The 26,439-nt window shown below is 36.0% G+C and overlaps 1 protein-coding gene and 1 non-coding gene across 4 annotated transcripts in view; one reads left to right on the plus strand and one right to left on the minus strand.

The window, feature by feature from the left end:
• The first annotated feature begins 6,534 nt into the window (after positions 1-6,534).
• INTS2 (integrator complex subunit 2) overlaps positions 6,535-26,439 on the plus strand; it is a 44,040-nt gene continuing 24,135 nt past the window's right edge. For 2 of the 3 annotated variants that reach the window (XM_010990452.3, XM_064494992.1), the window contains exons 1-13: positions 6,551-6,598; positions 8,043-8,349; positions 8,975-9,113; positions 10,499-10,601; positions 11,466-11,579; positions 13,950-14,080; positions 14,324-14,497; positions 16,821-17,047; positions 18,874-18,999; positions 22,533-22,604; positions 22,693-22,807; positions 24,515-24,583; positions 25,862-25,996. In XM_010990452.3, the coding sequence (XP_010988754.1) occupies positions 6,580-6,598; positions 8,043-8,349; positions 8,975-9,113; positions 10,499-10,601; positions 11,466-11,579; positions 13,950-14,080; positions 14,324-14,497; positions 16,821-17,047; positions 18,874-18,999; positions 22,533-22,604; positions 22,693-22,807; positions 24,515-24,583; positions 25,862-25,996 (1,731 nt within the window). In that variant the 5' untranslated portion in view covers positions 6,551-6,579. Of the gene's footprint in view, positions 6,599-8,042; positions 8,350-8,974; positions 9,114-10,498; positions 10,602-11,465; positions 11,580-13,949; positions 14,081-14,323; positions 14,498-16,820; positions 17,048-18,873; positions 19,000-22,532; positions 22,605-22,692; positions 22,808-24,514; positions 24,584-25,861; positions 25,997-26,439 lie in introns of all 3 variants that reach the window. The other variant, XM_031468023.2, reaches the window with a different exon arrangement.
• TRNAS-AGA (transfer RNA serine (anticodon AGA)) lies at positions 21,778-21,850 on the minus strand. The gene has a single exon. It is a non-coding gene; the product is annotated as a tRNA-Ser (tRNA).

The following is a 26,439-nucleotide window of genomic DNA, read 5'->3' on the forward strand; positions in this document are numbered from 1 at the left end:
TTCTACCTTAAATTATTTTCTGTCTCATGGTTTATATTACCCCTGATTTTTTTTTCTACTCTTTAAAAAATTTATAGTCTTAGACTAAAAATAACTATGCAAATCAAGCGTTTTTGGGAGGGAACAGTATTGTTGTGCAACTACATACAACCTATGTTTACTTTTTGTGTTTTTGGTATTAAAAAACAATCTCTGAAAAATTCTATTGACTGGCTTACTGAAGGAAATGATTTTTTTCTTCAGTATTCATTAAGAATTCAAGCTGCTTGGTTAGAGATAAGACATATTTAAGGAAATACAGTTTTTACATCATGACCCACTGTGCTACACGGTGGCATAATCCAAGACTTGAAAGCTCAAAGTGCTAGTGAATTCCTTCCCTGAGAATCTTTTCTTGCAAAATTTCTTGCCAAGTTCTTCATATGAATTAAGAACTACAGATAAAGAGGGAAAACTGGAATATGGCGAACATTTTGAAATGTTCTACAAGGCATATATTGTACCTGCAAACTATCTTGACCTCTTGATTTCAGTAGCACGTTACTGATGCACAAACTGTGCAGGCAGACCTCATTTCACTGCACTTTGCTTTACTGCACTTTGCAGATCCTGTGTTTACTACAAATTGAAGGTTTGTGGCAACCATGAGTCAAGGATGTCTGTTGGTACCATTATTCCAACAGCATTTGCTCACTTCATGTCTCCCTCACAGTTTGGTAATTTTCACGGTATGTCAAACTTTGGTATTATATTTGTTACAGTGATTTAGGATCTTTGATGTTACTATGACTGGTCACTGAAGGCTCAGAAGATAGCATTTTTTTTAAGCAATAAGGGTATGTACATTTTTTTAAAGCATAATTCTATTGCATGCTTAATAGACTACAGTATAGTGTGAATGTAACTTTTATATGCACTGGGAAACCAAAAAATGTGTGTGACTCGCTTTATTACAATATTCAGTTTATTGCAGTGGTTTGCAACCGAACCTACAATCTCTCTGAGGTATGCCTGTATGTATTTGCTAATTACGTTGATGAGATGACTTATATCAGCTTCTTACTCAACATACACATTTCCCACATTTCTAGAATCAAAATTACATGTTCTGACAAATTCTTTTCTGTTTAATGATTTTATTATCAAAGTATACCTGAGACAAAATTGTTAAAAAAATATTTGGAGCATAAAGGGTCATTGTAGGTTTTTAAAGAGATCTAGGGGCGTTTAACATCTATTTCAGGATAAAATTGAACTATATTCAAACCATTTGTAGTAAACAATCTTTGAAATGTTACAGTTTCTAGGTAAGCATGGACATTTAGTGGGAACCATCTCTCAAGCATGTTAAATGTCAAGGTTTTGTTTAACAAGATATTCAGGATGTATTTATTGCTCTAATAACAACTAGTTCAGGTAAGTCAATTCCTCATGTCCCCAAGAACATGTAATTAAGAGTGTAGAAGTTCAAAGTGCACACTGGGTTATTTGAAGGCTTCACATACAGAAAAACAAAAGAGAAAGGAAAATGTAACTTGTGAATGTATTCCTGTCATCTATTGTTACTAATTTTATCATTTTCAGTATCTTCCTGTGTATACCCTAGGAGAGTTAGCAATCCTGGACTGAAAGCTGAAGAACCCTCATTCTCATAGCTATAGTCACAAATTCTGTTTAATATTATTTGAGGTGGTTTTTTGTTTTGTTTTGTTCTCTCTTTCAGAGCAACCCACCGGAACTGTTTCCAGAATGACCTTTTGTGAAAAGTTTGATGTTTTCCTTATTTTGCCACTTCCTAGTGTAGAGAAAAAAAATCTTCCTGAGTGATACATTTACAGTCCCCAAACTATGTATTGTCCTATGAACTTGCATTCAGAATGCCTGTGATTAAGTCTTGATTCTGTTGTTGTTGTTTTTTTTTTTTTTTTTCTGGAGTAAATCTGTACTTTTGACTGAGACCAATAATCTTCCCCCACAGAAGCCACTTTGTCCTTAATAGTGTTTCTTGTCACTGTGAATGGCACTACCACCCACTCAGTTGTGCAAGCCACAAACTCTCCCTTGTAATCAGTCATCAAAAACTGTTGGTCTTGTGTATTTACTCTCAAATATGTCCATTTCTATCTATTGGCCTGACCTTGGTCTAAATTTGCATTATCAAATGCCATATAAGTTATTAGACAAAAGAGCCATTTTTGGGGTAGACCACTGCAATATCCTCCTAACTTGGTCTTCCTACTTTGAGTGTGTTCTTTCCTTGGTAGCTTAAAATCTTTTTTGGCTGTTTCTTGCTCGAAAGATAGATTAAATGTCTTCCATGATCTGTCTTCTGCCTAACCCTCCACAGGCCTCCGACTGGGCTTTTCCCCTGTGCTCTCCTAGCCACTTAAGCATTTGAGCTCTTTAAAAGCCTCAGAGTTATTCTTGCCTTAGGCCTCCTTCCCAATCACAGACACCCTTGCTTCAGAACAGGGGCTCTTGTTACACACTCTGACTGTAACAACCTACATGGAGCCTCCATAGTGTTTTTTGCAGTTTGTAATTGTCTGATGGTCTCTCCTACCAAATGACTCCATGAGGGTAGAAACTGGGTCTATTTTGTGTACAGTTGTATCTCCAGAGTCCAATGCAACATCTAGAATGTAGTAAGGCACTGGAATATTTTTTGAATGGACTTCTTGTAACAAATACCACAAACTACAGAACTCAGCTTTAATGTGATTTTTGCAAATAATTAAAATGAAGTTATACAATTTTAATTACTTGGAACTCTTAGTTTCCCAGTAGCAGAAATAGTTTAGGGTCACTGGATTATGATTCTTGTCCTCCTAAGTTTGCCACCTTCCTGCTAGTGAATTCAGGCAAATCACTAAACCACTTAAGTCTCAATTTGTTCACCTGCACATGAGCTCAACAGTAACCATACCTTCCTAATCAGCTTTGTGAACCTCAAATGACATTGCAAAAAACACTTTGGAATTTGTAAAGTACAAATGTGAAGGATGATTAATATAATACCTATCTTCTCTAGAACAATCAAATCCAGAATGAACTAAGGTTTGCAAGAGAAAAAAGATGCTTAATGGCAACAACAAATATGTTTCTAGCAAGAGCAAGGATGGAAAAGATGCAAAAAGTAAAGCATTTAGTACTCCAGCTGTATCTCCCTTCTGCCCCAACCTACCCCTACTAAAAAGAAACCAGCTTGAAGGGGCTTCAAGCTCTAAAATGTAAAATAACATGATGGAATTAAAAGCTGAGACAGTTAACTGATTTAAAGTTTAAAAAAAGTATGTCCTAAAAACTGCTAACAAACTTACTTGACCACGAACGATCATTAGAAGCCAGGATAGTTTCACTAAAGCACTATTCATTCAATAAAGTAACTGGTTATCTACACTAGTTGTGAGCCACAAACCTTTGACCTTAAACCTTCAGTCTACTGAGAAATATTTGTGTAAATACAGCGAGTGTGATAAACCCTCTGAAGTGATATGAACGACAATACATATACAAAAGGGAATAGCTGAAATCAGCCTCATTACATTTTATTTTGACAGCACTGATAAGCTGATAGATTATGGTAATCACATTCACGCCTGAATTATTAATTCAAAAAACCAATATAAATACCATACTGTGTGCCAAGGGCAAAAAATAGATGATTCTTGCCCTCAAAGTACTCACATTCTGGTGAGAGGGACAGACTAGTTCTAAAAATTATGGTGTAATATGTGAAGTACATATGTATTATGTGAAGTACACATATGTGGCTTGGGAACACTGAAAAAGGGTACTTAGTTTAATGAAAAGATACGTGATTTGCCAGGAAAGGATTTCTTAGCATGGGAACACTAGAGGTGAGATGTAAAGGACACTTGGGAGGTACTACATAAATAGAATAAAAGGCATTCCAGACAATGAATAGTAGGGGAGAAGGCCCATGAAGGATATGGGAAAGTAGTTTAAACTGACTGAACTGGAGGCACCATGGTGGGATATGCCAGAAGTCCAGGTTAGAGAGAAATCAGGCCACAAAAATCGCTCTTCAGGGCCACCTTAAGGAAAGAGAAATTTATCCCTAAGCAGGGAAGTGTTTTAGTAGTTGGAATCATTCATAATTGGTTGAATAATCACACGCAAAAAGGCTTGATTAGTGGATCTTTATCAACCTGGAGGATGTTTCTAAAGTTATACGATAGAGCCCTGGCTGGACCCAAATCTACTCAACATTTTGTCCATAAAATCAGTGAAGATATGATACGTTCAGCCAAAGCAGACAGCCAGTGTAATAGAAGAGTCCAAAAGATCTTGACAGGCTGAAACAATTGAAGAAACCTTATAAAATAGACACACTATTGAAGATAATTATAAAAAGAATTCTTTGTTGAGAAAACTGGAGCTAGATGTTTCCTGAGATACTTTTTACTTTTGAAATTCTATGATTCTGTTTCCAAAGAACATTGGTTCTCCTTTAAATACCTAAATCTCCTAATTTTTTAAAGCTCATTTACTTAGCAATAATTTATATAAAAGCACCTAACATACCTGAAATGTGGTAGACATTGTTTCTTTCTTTCTTTCTTTCTTTTTTCCCCTCCTTTTGTTTCTTCCCCTGGTCTGACTGAAAAATAGTTAAAGTAGAAAAGAGCAAATCAAAGTAAGCCAGTCAGAGGTGAATGCATAATCAAAGATTTTGTCATTTATAGGCAACTAAGTGTCAGGGCTAACTTCTAGCAACATTTACCACTGGAGAAGTTCCTGAATCTGACTAATTCAACATCTGAACTGCAAAGTCTTTAAAAATTGATTTTAGTATAGTTAGGGAGTCAGCCTCAGAGGAAGCAGATTTAAACTCAAAAGCTCATGAATAAATCTGTTTTTCACTAGGATGTCTGAGTTCTATTTAATGATTATAAAAATGATTTCATTGGCCAAACATTACAGTGTACATTTGAAAGATTTTTGCTAAGTGGATATGAGGGGGAGAGTTTGGAGTCTAGGATGACTTCCTGGTTTCTGGCTTGAGGGTGTTGGTGATATTCACGGAGATAAAAATTGGAAGAGAAGAGGACTTGGAGGAAAGTAAGGATCAATGCACATTACCATGACACTCTAGACATCAGGCTGGATTTGCTATTCTCTGTAGATCAAGTTGGATCTGCATGTTGCTTCTCCATTGGTGACTGAAGGATCATAAACAATGAGAACTGGTAGAGATTTTAAAAATCACTCAGTTCACATCTACCTCCTCCTCTCATTCATTTCTCAGTGTTTGAATTCCCTTTACTCTTCCTGTGAAATGACCATCCAGGGAGATTAAATTGCTTAACCTCTCAGTCTCAACTTCCACAACTTATAAATGGAGAGTAATATTACCTACCTCAGAGAATCAAATCAGATAATAGATATAAGGCACTGGTGCCTAGCAAGTGCTCAATAAATAAGTCCTCAGCAGGTATCAGCTTAAAAATTAGTGTACAGTGTGTAACTCATTAACAGGTTGTGAAATCAATTTCAGTGTGTAGTGACCAGCAATTTCAAGTAAAATAGAATATATAACATGTAATGTATGTATTATTCCATAAAATGTTTGTTTCCATGTAAATGTGGATATATATGTATCTGTCTGTTCTGGGTCACAATGTGAAATGTATTATTGTGGGTCAGGTGAAAACAGTTTGACAAACATATATTAATTCTTTTCTTCCTTTGCTGATTTTTCATGTTGAAAGCAGATCTAATTTTTAAAGAGATTATCCCTTTGTCAAAGCTTTGGAAACTATAAAGTATGAAATGTTGTATCTCTGTGAAGTATTTTTGTTTCCAGCTCCTGGCACAATATCTGTTTAATAGGATGTGTTCAATACACATCGACTGACCCAGGAGGTATAAATAATTTGAAAATATAGAGACTAGAGGTTCTTAATCTTCTGCGTGATCAAAGCTTCTTTTGAGAAACTGTTTAAAGTTTTGGACCCTCTTTCCAGAAGAAGTGTCAAGCACTCACAATTCTGCAGTTTCTAGAAAATTTATGATACTCCATCCATCGCCCTCTAAGGATCTACGGACCTTAAGAACCCTGAAATGAAGATGTTTAACTTACGACTGTGAATGTGTGCGGTCTAGAGTAGAAGGCTCTGGGTTATTACATTACTTTTTAAATTCTCCTCCAAATCCTAGGATTCTTGGTGCTGGAAGGGCATAGGCAGAGATGGAAAGAAATGTGTAGTTTCGTTCCTTAGTGTTCAGGTCAAAGAACACTGGAGACAATTTTAACATTTCTTTTACATACGTTAAGTCATTTGAATGCGACGGTAATCCTGTGGTGATGAAACTCCAGTTCGGAGGGGCTTAACTATTCACCTGAAAAGACTCAGCTGATAGGCTCTGGAGGAAAGACAGACTCGAAGACAGTACCGTCCTGCATCTTCCAGGGTGAAGGTGGGCGGGGGAGGAAGGGGTGGGGCCGCGCACGCGCGCCGTTGCGTCATCGCCAACGCCTCTGGATTTCCTTTCGTAGCCACCCTTCTGCTCAGTTCAGTACGGTGGCCGACGGGAGCCAGACGCTGGGGATGAATGAAGGTGCTCTGTGCAGGTTGAAAGAGTCCCCTCCGCTTTCCCCTCTCTTCAGTCTGGGCTCTGCCTTTGTGCAGTGTTCCCATCCAGCCCCCATCGCACCACTGGCACGACTGGTCGTGGCGTCTGTGATCTTGGTGCCAGGCCGGCTCAGGGCACAGCTGGGGTTGGGGAATCCGGATTATCGCCTAGGCCCAACTTCGGACCCCGCTCTCGATTTCCACGGCGTCCCGCCACTAGGGCGCGGAATTCCGGTGGGGCCCCGGGAGGTTGGAGGGTAGATCTTAAGGTATGAAGCTTCCGCTTCTCAGGCCTCAGCGTCCGGGGTCCAGGTCCGCAACCGGCCCGACTTTTCCCAGCCAGAGGGACTGACTGGTTCTAGTTCCGCCCGGGGCGAAACCTGTGAGCACACAGGTCTGGGCGCCTCTGCTCAGCCCGCCCCTCTGTTAAAAGGCCAGCTCCTCTTGCTTGTAAGCAAACCCACGTTCCTGCCCGCGGCTCTGTAACCCACGATTCTGCTAGTCTGTAGGTCTCAGAGGACATGGCTTTGGCTCCCTGCTCCCTGCCCTTTTGTTTGTTTCTGATTATTCTTGAAGACAGAGAAGTGCCCAAGTGGGACTCCGCGTTCTACCATAGCTAATTTCACCGCCACAGCTGGATTTTTTTTTTTTTTTTTTAAACCAAGTAACAGACGGTATAGGATAGTGTTACGGTCTCCAGAGCGCTGAACCTGACATTGCTTCTGGCTAGTGAGGCGATTTACCAGTGCTTCCACCGACTCGTGGAGGGTGGGAAAGAGAACCCTCATAGTTCTTTATATATGTTGGGTAGGCATGTGAAACTAAAGAGGTACAGAAGAGGAGCATTCTTTTTTTTTTTTTTAATATTTTTATTTATCATTGTACTATCTAATTATTTTTTTATTTTGGTGGGAATGGGAGAGGTAATTAGGTTTATTTATTTTTAGAGGAGGTGCTGGGGATTGAACCCAGGACATGCTAAGCATGCGCTCTACCGCTTGAGCTATATCCCCCAGAGGAGCATTCTTAATGACGTTATTCATTTACTTTTATTTACACGGTGGCACTCATGACTGGTTAGTGGAGAAAGTCTTGGACTGGGATTTAGTAGATGAGGGTTCAGCCTTGGATTTTGCCACTAACTAGTAGTACTACTCTCGGCCTGTTTCTTAATCTCTCTGGGCTTCATATTCCTTTGTAAAATGACAGTATTAGAACAGAAGATCCCTAAGGCTGGAAGAGACATTAGTATACTCTGTTTTCTTATTTTCCAGATGTCAGTAGAAACATAGGGGACCTTTAATTGTATCAGAAATATTGGCAGCATTGAGACCTATTAAAGATAGAGCACATTTTTCAGAGTTCTTAAAAAGATGGGCGTTCATACATGTGGAGTTATACCTCTCCTTTAATTTGTCTTTTTTTTTTTTTTTTAACCACTAGGATCAACAGTGATAATGACTGAGTGTACAAGCCTTCAGTTTGTCAGTCCTTTTGCTTTTGAGGCAATGCAGAAGGTGGATGTTGTTCGTTTGGCATCTTTAAGTGATCCAGAATTAAGACTTCTCCTGCCCTGCTTAGTGCGGATGGCACTTTGTGCACCTGCTGACCAGAGCCAAAGCTGGGCTCAGGATAAAAAACTCATCCTTCGTCTTCTCTCCGGAGTGGAAGCTGTCAATTCTATTGTTGCATTATTGTCTGTGGACTTCCATGCTTTAGAACAAGATGCCAGCAAAGAACAGCAGCTTAGGTAATGTAATGTTGTACAGTGTGTGGATTGGTATTTACTTGGATTTGCTAAAGAAGAGGGAATCAAATATTTCTTGGAGCTTTTAGGGCTTCTTATTGCACTCTAAACTTTGGAGAGCAGTTTTCTTAGTTCTTTTTTATTTATAGTTAAAATTCTAGGATCTCTGGAATCCCATATTGTAAAATGTTGTGCAGAAAACTGGCTACATACAGTGTTGTATTCAGGCTAAACTGATTAGATCAGTTACTCTCGGTGGTAAGTGGGTAGGGTAAGTTCTTGAGTAGAAGGATTTATTGGAATCTCCTAAGGGGCTTTTTAAGCTTTCACTGATTCCCCAAAATTCTGGGCATATATTTCATCCATCCTTGCCCACTGTGAATCCAGTAATGAGCCACAGTTGTTAATGGAAGTGGGTGTTAACCATCACTTGTGATGGAGTTTTTATATAGGCTGTGAATTCCCGAAATAGATGAACTAAATAGTATCTCAGAAGTAATACATTTATGAAATATATGAAAAGAATTCATACATCCTTTTGTAAATTATTTCTATAAAAGATAATTTTTATGCTGTTATTTCTGTGCCAGTGTTCTCATAATTGTTTTACATGTTTATACTTTATTAGGCATAAACTTGGCGGAGGCAGTGGAGAGAGCATCCTGGTATCTCAGCTTCAGCACGGACTGACTTTAGAGTTTGAACACAGTGATTCCCCTCGCCGACTGCGTCTTGTGCTTAGTGAACTGTTGGCAATTATGAACAAGGTGCATTTATTCTCATAACAGCTTGAAATATGCCTGCTTTGATGTCTACACATAGAAAGTAGAAACAGGCAAGAAGACCGGCAGGTTGCATCCTCTTGTACACTTCGTTCTAGTTGTCATGCGTTTTCCTTTCAAAGGCTTGGAAGGATATTAAATGCCTGCCTTGAAGGCTGTTTGTTTTTAATTACTATTTTCTCTCGTTTATGCCTATTCTGTATTCTCTATCATAAGGGTGTTTTTTGTTTTGTTTTGTTTTTTCTGTGTAGAGTCCCTACCATGGCTTCTTGATATCTGGAAGGATATATAGCTCAAGACTTGTATAGATGACCAAATTTGATAATATCTCTATAGGATATAATTTCCCCCATGAAATATTGTGAAAAATGTATGTGGTTCCTTTAGACACTGAACGAATTACTTACCTCATACATAACAGGGTGAGGAGGATCAGAGCAGGTTTGGATGAAGGACATTTGGCCAGCCTCACTCACTAGATGCCTGAATTGTTCCTGTGCGCTAATGAAGGTTATTCAACTTCTCATCTCAGCAAAATGATAGGTTATTTATGTATTTAATTGAAACGTAGTTGATTTACAACATTGTATTAGTTTCAGGTGTACATAGATTCCTTTGGGTCATGGACTTTTTGATAATGATGGTTAATTGAAACTCTGAATTTTAAATTTGTGAATGTCGGAGGTTACCATACAGAGAACTGAATTGGATCTTCATATAAAAATGTCTTACATGAGAGTGGCCCCAGAGTTTGAGAAGCAAATGTCTTAATTTTAAATAATTAATTTTAATCTTTAATTTTAACTCATATTTTCCTACAGCTTTTTCTTAATGCCTCACTTGATGGCTCTAATAAAATAAGTGAGCTTCCTCCTCTGGGAGGCTTCCAGGTTTTCATTTCAGCCCTCTTCGGCATGTGGTAAATGTAGGGACGAAACTTCTGTAGGAAATTTTCAAAAAAGTTAGTACTTTCATTGACTTCATTTTTATAATTTGTTTTTCCCACAGTTCATTCAGAACATGAATTTATAGTTGTTATACTGCTTTAAGTTTATAGTTTTTTAGCTTTTTTTGAACTACAACTTTTGTAGGTGGCATTCCTAGTTCATTTCTTTGGCTCGTCCTATCTTTAATTCCAGGAGTCTCGAAATATTTATATAGAAATAATTTTTTCAAGACCCATACTGGAATAATACTTAATGTGACTGACTAATTGTAGTTCAACTGGTACAGATTCATCCAATATGGCATATTCTACAGAATATTACTGACATATTAAGAGACATGGTCTGTAAGTGCAACAAATAATTACAGAAATAGTAAGGGATTTAATTCATCACCTGAAATTAACAGAGTTCATTTTTTTTAAGGTCTCTGAGTCGAGTGGAGAATTTTTTTTCAAGTCATCTGAGCTATTTGAGAGTCCAGTCTATTTAGAGGAAGCTGCGGATGTGCTTTGTATTTTACAAGCAGGTACGGTATTGAGTGCTGATACATTAAGATATAATTTCTTGTACTTCTTAACTACTGTGTAACTTCTTAACCTGGAATGTTGTGTTATTTTAAGGGTCACCTAATTAAAAATGTATACCTTATTGAAAAAGAAAGGAAAAAAATTTACCTTAAAAAGTTAGGTCAAAAATGACTACTAGTAGGACAATGATTGAGTAAATTATATTATTTCCATAGTACGGCATGTTATTCAGCCATCAAAATGGTGTATTTGAAGAAATTTAATACTTTCAAAAATATTTCATAATGTGTTAAATGAAAAAAGCAAGGGGCAAAATGGCAAGGAGAATATAATCCCAGATTTGTTAAAAGTGATACTCATTGGGGGATTAAAATAAAATATTTTAAATTAGTAAATTTGAGTGAAGGGATTAAAGTTGATTTTATTTTTATTCTTTGCACTTTTTATATTTTCCAGATTCCTTATAATAGGTAGTAGGTATGATCAGAATTAAAGGATACAAGACATAAAACTGCAGAGATCTGCATGGAAAAAAAAAAACTTTTTTGACCAATACTGTCCACCACAGTGATGGCAGTGTTCTGTCCAGTACAGTAGCCACTAGCCTCATGTGGTTATGGATTATTTGAAATGTGGCTAGTGTAATTGAGGAACTGAACTATTTTTAATTTAATTTAAATTTTAATAGTCATATGTGGCTGGTGGCTTTCCTGCTGGACAATTTAGCGCTGGACTATGAAAAGTAAGCACCCTAATTTAATTGCTTTTAGAGAACATCGGTGAAATGTCAAAAGACGTTTAATGTACAATAAAGTGAAATGTCAGTACTCCTTGCCAGTAACACTGGCTTTGTTTTCTTGCAGAGCTCCCTTCACTGCTTCCTATAGTTGATGTAGCTGAAGCCTTGCTGCACGTCAGAAATGGTGCCTGGTTCTTGTGTCTGTTGGTGGCCAATGTTCCTGATAGTTTTAATGAAGGTAAATGTAATTTTAAAATGAGATATTGAAGAGATTTGCACGAGCATGTATAGGACCTTTTTTTTTTTTGAGCTAAGAAGAAACATTTACAGGGTTTTATTTGAGATTTTGTTTTTTGAAAATTTATTAGTATTCATTGTAGAAATACTGAGTTTAAAGAATTCAAAATTGTTTTGAGATTACAAATTTAAGTACAATAAATGAGTAGCAAAAAATATTTTTTTTTTGCCCTTAGTCACCAATCTATAATAGGGAAGTAAAAAATACTAAAGAAATAGAAGATATAATCTCTACGTTCAGGGAACGAAGGGGAGAAGACATACATCTGTGAAACAGCCAGAGGTCAATACGACGTATATATGATCAGAAATACTGGGAGTCAGAACTCTGTTTTTTCAGCTTATTGCTATCAGTTTGCTGAAAAGTAAAGGGTAGAAATTGAGAAAAATCAACTGAAATTTTCACCTCTATTTCAAACTGCTGGTGATTGAAGATTGTTGTTTGGGTCTGAGTGATATAAAAATAACATTTATTGAGCAAGGCAATTTGTAAATTGAGAGTCACGGAGGAAAAAGTGCTAGATCTGGGGGTCATGATTTCTGGTCACACACTCTTTGTGTAATCTCCATCAAGATACTTATCTTCTCGTCTATAGAATGGAGATACTGATAATATTTCCCTTGTGTTTCTAAGAGATGCATTAAATATTACTTGGTATGTAAAAGCCCTTTGTATACCGTGTCCTTGTTGATTTTCTGTGTGCTTGTTCTATCAGTTACCGAGAGAGGAGTGTTGATGTCTCCAAGAAAAATTGTGGATTTGTCTACTTTTCTTTTCAGTTGTCAGTTTGTCCTTCATGTATTTTGAAGCTGTTACTGGGTCCATGTACATTTAGGGTTTGTCATATCTTTTTGATGGATTGAGCCTTTTTCTTTTTCATTATGAAATGTCCTTTATTCCTTGTAATTTTCCTTCTTTTGAAGTCTACTTTCCTGTTATTAATACAGCCATATTAGCTTTCTTACAGTTAGTGTTTGCATGGTGTATGCATTTTTTTTTTTTTTTGGTGTATGCATTTTTAAATTAAAAAAAATTCTAAGGTAGATTTCTTGAGGATGGGTGCAGTTGATTTTTTTTTTTTTTTAAGTGGCAGTCTGCTTTTTAATTGGAGTGCTTAGACCATTTACATAGATCGTTTAATTCAATTATTGTGATGGTTATCATCTTGCTCTTTGTTTTCTGTTTTTTCCCTTTTTTCTTCATTTGCTTTTCCTTTCTTTATTTGGATTGGATTTTTTTTAGGAGTCCATTTTATCTACTAACTGTCTTATTAGTGATACTTCTTTGCTCTTTCTTTCTTTTTGGTTGTAGGGTTTATAGTATGCATCCTTTATCTTAGGGCAGTCTACTTTCAAATGATTTTATACTTATTCATGTGTCACATAATATACTTCTATTTCCCCCTCCTGTCCTTTGTGCCATTGTTGTCATAGGTTTTACTCTGCATGTGTTATAAACCTCAGAGTACATTGTTACTACTTTTGCTTCAAACAGTTACTTATGTTTTAAAGACTTTGAACACATAAGGGAAAAAAGTCTTTTTCTTTATCCACATTTACCATTTTGGGTGCTCTTCATTCCTTTGTGTGGCTCCCCATTTCCATATGGTATAATGTCCCTTTAGCTTGAAGAACTTCCCTTAATGTGTCTTAAAGGCAGGTTTCCTGGTAGCACATTTTCCCAGCTTTTTTCCTAAAACAAAAACCAAAAACAAAAACCTAATTTTGCCTTCATTTCTGAAAGATATTTTCATTGGGTATAAAATTTTAGGTTGACATTTTCTCTTAGCTCTTTAAGGATGCCATTCTGTTGTCTATGGTACTTTTTATCTCTATTCCTCTATACATGTGTCTTTTTTCCCTTTGTCTACTTTTATTTTTTTTAATTCCTTCTGCCTATTTTTAAGATCTTCTCTTTATTACTGTTTCAGAAATTTGATCATGATGTGTCTTGGTATGATTTTCTTTGTGTTTATTATGTTTGGAGTTTATTGAACTTCTGGGTTTTTAGTTTTCATCAAATTTGGAAAAATTTCTTCAAATACATATTTGTCTTTCATTTTGTTTCTCTTTCGGAGACACTAATTACAAATATGTTTGACTGATGTTCCACAGATCACTGTTCATTTTTGCAGTGTCCTTTCACTCTTTGGTTTATTTTGACCAGTTTCTATTATTTGGTTTCAAGTTTCCTGATCCTTTTCTTCTATAGTGTCTAATCTACATAAACAATTGATTCTCAAGGCTGAAAAAATTGTTTCTTACATCTTACTTACAAAGCTTTAAGTAATAGAGACTATTAAATGTTCAGTTTGTAGGGGCCTGATCAAAAATGGAGAACGACAGGATGAAGAAAGTCTTGGAGGAAGGCGCAGGACAGATGCCTTACGCTTCTTATGTAAAATGAATCCTTCTCAGGCCCTCAAGGTCCGAGGCATGGTGGTAAGAGATCTTATTATTTTTATGAGACAAAAGTCTTTATATTAGGACCAGGAACTTTTTTTGAAATGGTTTTAGAATCTTACAGAGATTTAGAATTATGGATGTGTTACCTGCTTTCTGGGTTTTTCTATTTTGTGATATGTCTTCCTCTAAACTTTAGGTGCTTTCGATTCTGAAGCATCCTGGCCCCTTTCCTTATGATAATGAGTTCAATTGTTCAATTTGTTTTCGCTGCTGTGTTAGGTGGAAGAATGTCACTTGCCTGGTCTTGGAGTGGCTTTGACATTGGATCATACTAAAAATGAAGCTAGTGAAGATGGAGTGAGTGACTTGGTTTGTTTTGTTAGTGGTCTACTTCTTGGAACAAATGCGAAAGTCCGGACTTGGTTTGGAACTTTTATCCGAAATGGACAGCAGGTGAGAGAGAAATATCTGTATAGGCCAAGGATCAGGATATTTTGGTAGTTAGTAAAAGAGGAAGAAACGCTTAGAATGGTGTCATTAAGCCCATGGCGCTCAAACTTCTTAGTCTCAGGACCTCCTACCATTTAAAAAAATATCATGATGACACCAAAGAGCTTTTGTTTATAAGCTTTTATCTATTGATACTTATCATATTGGAAATGAAAACTGAAACTTTGGAACTGTTTATTTAATTTATTTAAAAATAACAATAACTTTATTAAATATGATTGTAAATTTTTTAAAAATGAAAAACAACCATATTTTCGAGAACAAAAAATATTTAGCGAGAAGATTGGTATTATTGTACATTTTTGCAAATCTCTTTAATGTCTGGCTTAATAGAAGCCTTTGGAAAAATTGCACTGCATTCTTGTGAGAAAATGAGAGTAAAAAAAAAGCCAATGACATCTTAGTATTAGTAAGGAAATATTTTTGATCTTCTGGATCCCTTGAAAGAGTTTTGGTAATCTCTAGGTTTCTGGATCAGACTCATGAAACTTGGTTCATTAGGTCTTCAAAATAAGTTGTTATTTAATCTGTAATTTTAATGTAGTTATATCTACAAATATTTTTATTATCGTAAAATATATATTACATATTTACCATCTGAATCATTTTTAAGTGTACAGTTCAGTGGCATTAAGTACCTTTACAGTGTTGTTGAACCATCACCACTAATCATTTTCAGAGCTTTTTCATCATCCCAAACAGAAACTTTGTACCCCCTGAACAATAATTTCCCATCCTTCTTTCCTCCCAGCCCCTGATAGTCTCTTTTCTACTTTCTGTCTCTGTGAATTTGCCCATTTTAGATACCTCATATAAATAGAATCATACAATATTTCTTCTTCTTTTTTTTTTTTTTTTTTTTGAGTTTGGCTTATTTTACTTAGCATAATGTTTTCAACATCCGTAGTTGTGGCATGGATCAGAATTTCCTTTTCTAAGGCTAATGTTTTATTATATATACCTACTACATTTTGTTTATCCATTCATCTGCTGATGAATATATATTGTATTTTCTAATGGTTTTTAACTTGCAAAATTTTGCACTTTATCAAAAAACTTCTCATGCCAACTCTGTGAATAGAGTCCTATTCCTACAAAGGAGCTCATGCAGAATGGTTTTGAACTGGTTGAGGTCAGTGAGCTTGATAGTAGCATGTGTACTGCTTAGATCCTTCAGTCTTTTTTTTTAAATGCCACTAATTCACCATACTTTTCTATATCCAAGTTTTACTTTACTTCTAGCCTATTTGAAAACTAATTGTATTTAGTTATTTATTTTTTTTGTGGGGGCAGTAATTTGGTTTGTTTGTTTGTTTATTTTTAATGGAGATACTAGGGATTGAACCCAGGACCTTGTGCTCACTAAGCACACACTCTACCACTAAGCTATACCTTTTCCCCCCAAAAAAGGTGATTTTAAACTTTACTTCTGAAAAGGAAGTTAACATTTGTTGTACACTTTCTATATGTCAGGCACTGTGCCGAGCACTTGATATGTTCCTTTTGTTTGAAATTGTCTTCTGTGTGCAATAAACTTTTCTTATATTGAACCTAATGTTACTATTAAAACAGGCTTATCATATTTTACTTTGAAACACTCTAAAAATAATAACTAACATTTGCCTAGTTGTTTACAATTTAGAACTGCTTTCATATTTATTATCTTTGTTCGTTCATTCACCCATTTAACAGCTGTTGAGTGCTCACTATATGTCAGGCACAATACATCAGGCCCTGCTGAGTAAGAGAGGACTGGACGTTATCCCTGCCCGAAGAACTGTGGGGGTGGGAGACTTGTAAACTCCTAATTACAGGAGTAATAATATTCATTTCCTTGTCATTTAAGGAAATTGGGGTTCAGATAGGTTAACTTATGTAACTAACAGTGCACGGTCAATTCATAGCACAGCTGTTGTTTGAACCTAAGATCTTCTGTCTCCAAAATCTGAGCACTTTGATTACACCACATACAACTCCCCTAATCATTATGTATTTGAAAGCATCATTCATGTGACATTTTACAGTTCAAATTGCCATTAATGGGTGTTTTCAGTACAACCAATCCAAATTAGTGTGGGTAGAGTATTCGTCACATGAGCCAGTGAGTTTAGGGTTTGTGCGACTGAGTAAAATGAGATCCTGCAGTTACGACAGCCTCCTCAGGTGGGTCATTTCAAGTGTTTAACTGGAAAGCTTTGTTTGGGCTTCTTTTTGACTTAGTAAGTGCTCCATGCGTTCTTCCTTTTGTGGTCCATATTTCTTACAGAGAAAAAGAGAGACCAGTAGTTCTGTCCTTTGGCAAATGAGAAGGCAGCTTCTTCTGGAGCTGATGGGCATTCTCCCCACAGTGAGAAGTACCCGCGTTGTGGAAGAAGCGGACATGGAGCTGGAGCCCAACGTGTCTGTGTACTCGGGGCTGAAAGAAGAACATGTTGTGAAAGCCAGTGCGCTCTTACGTCTGTACTGTGCTTTGATGGGGATCGCCGGACTCAAGTATTCCATAATTTGATATTTTACCTTTTTATCATTTTACTTGCTTGTTTCTCATGTCAAGAAAGTGAGCCATAGGCCTTTGATACAGAGGATTTGGGTTTTCTATTGGGTCAGGAAGTGAGCTGGCCTATATCAAGAACGAAGTCCTAAGGCCAAACATTCCAAGCTGGGATGTATCCATCTATTTCAGTCTGATTGTAAATAGAATTATGTAAATGTGAGAGGGGCCAAAGCAGTTTAAGAAACGTAGGACTTTACCACAGCTTGACATGGCTATAAAGAGTGATCTGTGAGAGATCGTTCACCTAGCCCGTGAAGCTAGTGGAAGTAAATCTCTGTTTCCTTTTACAACGGAGATCATAAATTGTTTAAAGTTGATAGAATGTGATTATTAAGCACAAGCTTTCTTGGTCACTGTACCACATGCTTGTGAATAATGTCCTCAGCTCTTGTACATATAGTCCTTACTTTGCATGTCTCCAATACACATGGGTTTCAGTTACCCCACTTTAGTTGAATAACACTGCTTCCTCAACAACTAATGATACATTACCCAAATTATTATATAAAGAACAAACTTTGCTGAGAGCTTTTCAAGCTACAAATCACTACGTAGATAACAGACATACATCGTTTCTTTTAAAGTCTGTTGGCGACTGATCACTGTGCAACTATGACTCAGTTCATGAATAGACAAGCGGAGTCTTGTCTCAGTGAATAAACCCATGCGATATTTTGCAAAAATGGATAGCTGAAAGAGGGAATTGGCCAATAAAAGTGAAAGTGTAGCAAGGAAACAAAAAGTGGTAACACTGGAAGTGACATTTAAACCAAATGTAAATAGAAGAAAGAGCTGACGGTGAGAAGGTTGACACTGCTGCCATCTGAGAGGCCTTAGATACGTAGCTAGGTGAACTTCGTGAAGGAGAACTTGTCAACAGAAATGAGGAAAGTCATTGTGACAAAAAGGATAAAGACCCAGAAGATTGATGCTGGCAGAAGTCTTCACTTTAAAGGAACTCTCAGATAGTTCTTGACTGAAAGTACAAAGAAAATGTTGGAAGCTGGTCCAAACTTAGAAGGGGGTCTGATAATTTGTCAAGTTACACAATGAGAAGGTTCGAGGCTGTTCAAACTACTCTCTTTTTTTTTAAGCACTTAAATACTTTTTTGTCTAACATTTTTTTTCTTTAAATTTTACATTTTTTGTGGGTATGCGGAGGTAATTAGGATTACTAATTTGTTTTTAATGGAGGAACTGGGGATTGAACCTAGGACCTTGTGCATGCTAAGCGCGTGCTCTACCACTGAGCTACACCCTTCCCCAACCCAAGGCTGTTCAAACTACTCTGGATAAATCTTTTACAAAGAAAACACTTTAATTTCCAGTGTTTCTAATATTTTCAGTTATAGAATGTATATAAATATTGATTTTGCCATTAAAAATTTTTCCGTATGCATTATAACTGGCAGGATTTTTAATGTTTTGACAAAAAAACGGAACAGTTGTCATTTTTTACATTGATTATTAAGATCGTGATACACAGTTTCAGCTTGTGTGGTTGTTTTTCTGGTCCCGTACTGTTGCGCATACCACTGTGCAAAGTGAGGACTGCTTGTATTTGCGTCTGAGGGAAAACCCTGAATGTAAACGCAACAGTCTTGCTTTTGACATCTTAAGGTGTTAAAGATTTCATAAGCAGTGAGGTATCATTATAAAGCTCAAGATTTGTGTCTGAAGAGTTAAACTGTTGGGAAGTCCCTTTTTCTTTTCCCTTCTCGCAACTGAAAAAAGTAAAGCCTAATTAATAATGTTTCTTTTTTAGACCAACTGAGGAGGAAGCTGAGCAATTACTGCAGTTGATGACAAGCCGCCCTCCTGCCACCCCCGCTGGGGTTCGCTTTGTTTCGCTTTCCTTTTGCATGCTGCTGGCCTTCTCCACACTTGTCAGGTACCTGACTATATGATTGATCTGTTTTCTCAAGATCTGCTTTTGCTTATTTATTAAAACACACGTATAGCGTTAATTACGAGCCTACTACAAAAATTGGTCTAGGTCTGAACGTTGGTTTTATCATTTAGTAAAAGGGTGTCAGTGGCATCTCCTGTGTGCCAGTTATTTGATTTATCTTTATCAGAGTTTCGTGTGCACGTTGTTTAAAGGCGTCAGAACGGTTCTTCAAGATTTGTTACGACAAACAGCAGTCCTTCCCTAGAGGAAACTCCTTTCAGTTCTTTTGGCTGATTCTTTTGGTTTTTCCTAGCACACCTTTAAATAACATGTTTGTATTTGCTACATATAGATTTTTCAGTTTTAGGAGGATTTGTTGGCTTCCTACTATGAAAGTGAGGAATTAGTTCTCTCTTGTCTCTCTGTCCTCAGCACATCTGCATCTCCTTCCTATCTTCCCGTTCTCCCAGTACAGTTACATTTATTTTGCCTTGGCAAATACACAGTGGTTTGTATGGCACTGTTGGAAGTTCAGCCATGCAGTAGATGATCTCTTTTCTTCTGCAAAACTTGGTTTTTCCATTGATAATTATCCTGTGTTTTTGTTCTTTGTTTTCATTTGCCTGGTGTTCTGTGTACTTAACGGGAGTGCAATCTCAAACTCTCTGCCGATCCAAACCTCCTCTCGAGATGTTCAGACTCGTTAGGTATTCTGTCAGTTTCATTTTCTTGAGGAACTCTCTCCTGGAGCATTTTGACCTGCTCCACGCTGAACTGGTTACCTCTGCACTTGGGACGCAGCTCTCATCCCGCAATTGCTCTACACTATTATCTGGGGGACTTGCCCCATCTCTCCTTTGTTGGATCTCCTGGTTCTTCCATCTTGTGTCTCCATCTTTTTTCATTTGCTCCCTCATTTTGCTTCTTTAGAATGGGTGTGTGAGAGGTAAAGTATTTCGAGACTGGGTATTTCTCGAAATGTTTTAATGTTGCTGTGACTTGACTGATGGTTTGATGGGGTATAGAATTCTAAGTTGGAAGTAATTTCCTTTGAGAATTTGGAAAGTCTTGCTCCACTGTCTTCTAACTTCCAATGATACTGTTGAAAAGTCTGATGACATTCTGATCCCTGGTCCTTTTTGTGGCCTATTCTTTTTAAATATGGAAACACGTAGGATTAGCTTTTTGTCCCTAGGGTTTTGGAATTTCTGAGTGATGAGCCTTTGTATAGTCTGTTTTTGTCTTTTGTCCTAGGTATTCAGAGAGCCCTTTCAACCTGGGAACTCATGTTGTTCAGTTCTAGGAAATTTTCTTGGACGAATTTGTTGATAATATCTTCCACATGAATTTTCTCTGTTTAAAACTTCTTATTTGGATATTGGACTTCCTGAAATGATCATCATATTTTCGTATTCTTTCCTATTTTCCTTATCTTTGTCGTGCTCTGCTTTTTTGAAAAATAGCTTCATTGAGACACAATTTACATACCATACAATCCACTTATTTTAAAGTGTACAGTTCAGTAGTTTTTAGTATATTTACAAAGTGGTATAACCATCACCAGAGTCTAATTTTAGAACATACTGCTTACACTACCTTTCAGGCTTTGTTCTCAACCTTGTCTTATAATCCTATTTAGTTTTTAATTCCTAAGAGCTCTTTTCTATTGTCTGATTGTTTCTTCTTTATAGTGTCTGTTGCTTCCTGGTGACATGATTTCTCTGATATTAATGATAATGATGGAGGGGTTTTATTTGTACTGCTTCTTTTCTCTAAGTTTCTTTTTTTCTGCCTTTTTTTGTTCTCTCGTTTTCAAGTTAGAAACTTTTTTCAGAGGTTTGATAATTTTTGATTGTTCATATTCAAGAGTAGGAAACTAAAAAGGAGATTAAAGCTTTTGAATGAAGAGATGAAAAACTCTTGGGCTTTTCAGAGTCTCAGAGGAGACTGTTGTCTGGAGAGTGAAGGCCTGACAAGAGACCCATAAGCAGAGTTAAAAAGTGAGGGTTCAGGGCTGGGAGATCTCAGCCTTTAGTCTCTGTCTTTATTCTCACTCCCAGGACTGCCTGGAGCTGTCAGTTCCTCAGCCCTTTGGGGATTCTGTGTTAGAAAGCATTGGTTTATTGGATTGGTTTTCCCTCCTGCCAGTTTAGTATTCTGCTTTCTTCTGTCTATTAAGTCAGGTACCACTCATCCATATGGGCTCTAGCTTCCAGGATTTTGTGTTGTTGTCCCGTATCATCATCCTATGCATTTACACCTTCTAAGAAAATCTCTTTAATGTAGTTTGAGTGGTGTGTTTCAGGAGGGTGTGAAGTTAAGTACATGAAATGAAATGTTTTCTTTTCTTTTTACCTGAAGTAATTTCTAAGCATTACATCTCATCTGCATTACTTCTGTAAGGTGGGTATTTTTGTCTCATTTTATAGGTAGGGGAGCTAACGTTCAGAAGGATTATTTAAATTTCTCGTTCAAGATCACGCTAATTAGCAGAGATGGGATACCCACTCAGGTCTCAAAGATTCTAAAGGCTATAATCTTTTTACTACATAACACTGTCTCTTTTTGGTGGAATGATTTAGGTCTGGTTGAGAATGACCTTTTTAATTTTCTTAGCTTTGGGTAGCAGGCTTTGTGGTTGCTTTTGTTTTACCTGTTTACACTGCAATGAAATAGAAGGAAATCAATGAAAAGTATTCTTTTGTTTGTTTGTTTGTTTGTTTTGTTTTTTGGGGGGAGGTAACTAGGTTTATTTACTATTATTATTTTTTTATTTAACAGAGGTATTGGGGATTGAACCCAGGACCTCATGCATTCTAAGCATGTGCTCTACCACTGAGCTATACCCTCCCCCTGAAAATTATTCTTACAAATCAAAGTTGACTTGTACCTTTCAATCTAAATCTAAGAATTCTTTTTAAACAAGTCATTATATAAGTTGGTATATTTTTATAACCATTTTCATTTCTGATGAGCCCCTGGCTGTCTCTTTTTTCTTTTTCTTTTTTGAATAGTGATCACTTATTTCTCTATAGTTTTGAATTCTGCTAAAAATGCTTCTATAAACCAACTTTCATTTTCCAGGTAAAAGATGATCTGTCTCACTTGTTTTACTGCCCTTGTACTCAGTTTGTGACAGGTTTTTGATGATTAACATGAGATGTTTTTCTGTATGAAATAAATATCAGCTGTTAACATACACAGTTTTCTAACATTTTAATCCCAAGGGACCTTTGCTTTTCCAAGGAATGTGCGGAAGTTTGCTCTCTCCAACCTGCAAATGTAGTAACTGAGATTTTGAGAGGGTTTGGCTACTCATATTCATGGAGAAAAACAAAAGTTTTCATTCTTCTTCCCTAAAACTACTTCATATCTCAGTGAGAGAGGCCAATTCAACAAGCAATTAATTTGAATTGAAATTTCAAAACAAGGAAGGAAAAGTAATTTCTACCAAAAATGATTGCAGAATGCTTTTCTCTTCCTGTGTTCATATATGTGATTTAACCCAGTGGCTTCTGGTATGTTTTATACAGTACACCTGAACAGGAGCAGCTAATGGTAGTGTGGCTAAGTTGGATGATAAAAGAAGAAGCTTATTTTGAGAGGTAAGGTGACTTCATTTGTTTCAGTGAGCTGAGTACGTTTTTCTTATCCTCTCTTTGGAAATTCATATTTTCTTTTGTGTTTCAACAGTACTTCAGGCGTCTCTGCTTCTTTTGGGGAGATGTTATTATTGGTGGCCATGTACTTTCACAGCAACCAACTTAGTGCTATCATTGACTTGGTCTGTTCCACTTTGGGGATGAAGGTAATTTTATCTTCTTTTTAAAGGTGTTTGTAATCTCGACGTTTTCTTGTGGTGTTAAGTAAATAGCTTGTTTTCATTTTGAGGTAATTTCTGTTGTTTAATAGTTTGAAACTTTATTGGGAACTCTAAGGGAAAAATACATTATGAAAACATTTATTTACAAGAATAGCAGATGTTCGATGTAAAAACCTTGGAAAACATAGTAAAGAAGGGAAAAATGTAATTCCATGTTCAGAGATATCAACTACTGTTAATGGTCTGGTATCTGTTCTTTCTTTAAATTGATAGGCATATTTTGTAATTTTAAAGAACTTATCAATGTCTGATGAACACTTCCTCATGTCAATAAATATTCTAATACAATGTAATTTTCAGTGGCTGCATTGTAGTCCATCATATGGGCCGATCATGACGTTCTTAATGGATCCTTTCTTATTTGCCATGTACATTTTCCAATTTCTGAATAATGCTTAGATGAATATCATTATGCATGTAAATACGCAGGCACTCATACATGTATGTTTTTAAACACTTTTGGGATTATTTCCGTGGGATTAAATTCTAGAAAGTAGTTACTAAGTAAGAGAATATGATGATGTTAAGGTGTTTCATGAGTATTGCCAATTGTCTTCCACAAGGATGATAGCAGTTTGACTGTTCTCATTAATGAATGAGAGTGCCTTGTTCTCCTAAACTCTCAGCGTCACTGGCCATTACCCTTCTTTTTGTTTTTGCAAATTTGATGAGAAATGGTCTTACATTTTGCATTTCTTTGATTACTAGTGAAGCTGGTTATTATTATTTTTATAGTTATAGTTTATAGTGGGTTTTTTTTGGGGGGGGTAGTTCTTAAAAATCTGTGTTTTAGCTGGTTTATTTCTTTTGTGCAAGGCTTATTGATGTCCCAGTTTTTCCAAAAGGAGTTTTACTTATTTTTTCTTTTACTGATTCAAAAGGGCTCTTTATATGTAAATGACCTGCCATTATGCTTTATATATTATATTTCATTGATTTCAAGACACTTACTTTACCCAATATTGAAACTGGGATTTATTTTACGATTGATGTCTAATGTTAACATGGTGGTCTTTCCCTCCTTTTTTTCTTGAAAAGCTACTCTTAAATTGGCAATGTATCTTATAATCCTTACCGTCTTTAAAAGTGGAGAAGTATAATGTGTTGCAGTTGACTTTTCTTTTGCCATGTGAAATTATATTTTCTATGTGTGTAGTATATTGTTTTTCTTTTTTGTTTCTTACTTTCTTGTTATGTTTAGAAAAGTTTTTCTTTCCTCTGGTTTATAGAAATGGTCACCTATATTTTCTTCTAGTGTTTTTGTGGCCTCATGTTTTACATTTAAAATTTTAATCCATTTGGAGTTTATTTTGGGTATGGTGTTGTGTGCAAAGCTTTGTATGTTATTATCCAGAAAGGTAGCTATCCTATCTCCATTCATTGAATAATTCACTTCTTCCCACTGACTTGAAATGCCAATAATGGTATTTATTAAGTACATTTATACGGTGGTTCAATTTCTGAGGAAAAACATGGGACTTAATGTTGGGTTGGAGAAGCCATTTCTGAAATAGAATATTTGAACATTAATTTTATATATCACAGTCATTTTAGATAATAAATTTACCAGAGAAAATTGTGCTTCTTATATTTTATTTTTACATGCTGTTGAAATTCTTTTGGTTGATTTAGATTGTGATTAAGCCAAGCTCCCTGAGCAGGATGAAGACTATCTTCACACAGGAAATTTTTACTGAGCAGGTACTTGTTTTAACTTTATTCTTAGGTACTTTAACTTTCTTGTACTACATTCATTGGGGATAAACTTTGTATATTTTAGTTTAAGAGGATAATACAGTCTTTTTATTTCTTCTTAGTTTCCAGTGATGATTTATTAATTTTTGATATTTCTGTAAATGATAATCCTGTTTAAAATTTACTTTTAAAGCTCTTTACTACATATAAAAGCATGTTTTGAATTTATGTATTTTGAAGACTGAGTAGCTATGTAAGATGTCTTAGATATTGATGGTAGGGCTCTCATGTAGGATTATCATTTGCATTTATCAGGAGAAAAATAAAATAGACACCTGTTTAACCCTTTAGACTGTCGGGTTCATTTATAACTAGATTAAAAGCCAGGGTCCAAATTCCTTATTCTTATATTTACCTCTTTTTATTTGGTCTTAGCACTTTTGTCCATGGGTAATCCTAATAATATTTTATTTTTTCAGTGACAGAGACTATTCTGAAATTTACAATTAATTCTCAGGTTTTTTTGTCAATTTAAATTTCAGAATACAAAAATAAGTATGTCTTAAAAAATGAAGTATTTTAAAATATCATAGATCCGTAACTGTTGTTTCTTTTTGGGTAGTTAATATTTTCATTCCTATACCAAACTCTCCCTTCTCCCTTCAGGGCACATACGCTCCTACAGAACAGTCACACATGGAACACAGGAGACTCATAAGTTATTTTTTATGTGTTTAATTTGAACTAACTGGAAGACAACTTTAGGGAGGGTCTTTGAAAGACAGCAGTCAATGCATTGACATAATGAGAATAACAATGAAAATTCTTGTTTGTATATATTTGTTTCTTTATCATTCATACGTTTTCAAAAAAATTTTTTTCCCTCTCGCAAAAGCCTTTTGAGGCAGGTAAGACAGTATTGTCCCATTTTTTAGATGTGAAAATAAGCTCAGAAGATAAAATGACTTATCCAAAGTCACTGAGCCCAGATTTTATGATTCCAAATTTTACATATTATTATTATTTTTTACCTTATTATACCCCTGTCAACATATCTGTTTAAAAACAAAATTTAAGAAGTAGAGAACTTTACAAAAGTTCCCTCAATGTATGATGCTGTCTCATCACTCAAAATAATTAAATCGTGTAATTGGTTTTTATTATTCGTTTCTAAGGACCACATTTGTATTAAGTATTGAAAGTCTACCTGGCTAATTCTCCCTCTTTCAGAGTAATTTTATTTTTGGTTCTATTGTAAGTATTAATACTATTTTTCCTTTTTAGGTTGTCACAGCGCATGCAGTTCGGGTCCCTGTCACCAGCAACCTGAGTGCCAACATTACGGGCTTTTTGCCTATTCATTGTATTTACCAGCTGCTCAGGAGTCGTTCCTTTACCAAGCACAAAGTATCCATAAAGGTATGACTTTCCGTTGATATTTCAAGCTGCAACCAAAGTTAATGCCTTTTCCCAGTTCTGTTTCAGTTTGTAGACCTTTACCGTGGATTCTGTGTGTGAAATGTGCCTAGTTACTACCTGTTTATATAGTCATGGTGATTAAGCTCTTAATTTCAGATTTTTTGAAACAGTGTAACTGTTCACTTATTTACAAAATGTACAATAGTACTAATCCCTTTAAATTCTCAATAATAGCATTTAGCCATTTTCTATACTTGATTTTGTTCACCAAACTGAGAAAGTTGCTGGATAGCCATGACTAGCATTTGTATGTTTGTCGCAAGACAGCTGACACCTCACCTGTACATATTTTGATGTATTTTCAATTTGTTATGCAATTGGCCATATTAAACAGTTAAAAGTTCCCCTAAAGAAAAGGCTGACTCCTAAGAGGTAAAACGTAT

The sequence above is a fragment of the Camelus dromedarius genome, chromosome 16 (assembly GCF_036321535.1).
Source record: "Camelus dromedarius isolate mCamDro1 chromosome 16, mCamDro1.pat, whole genome shotgun sequence".
NCBI lineage: Eukaryota > Metazoa > Chordata > Mammalia > Artiodactyla > Camelidae > Camelus > Camelus dromedarius.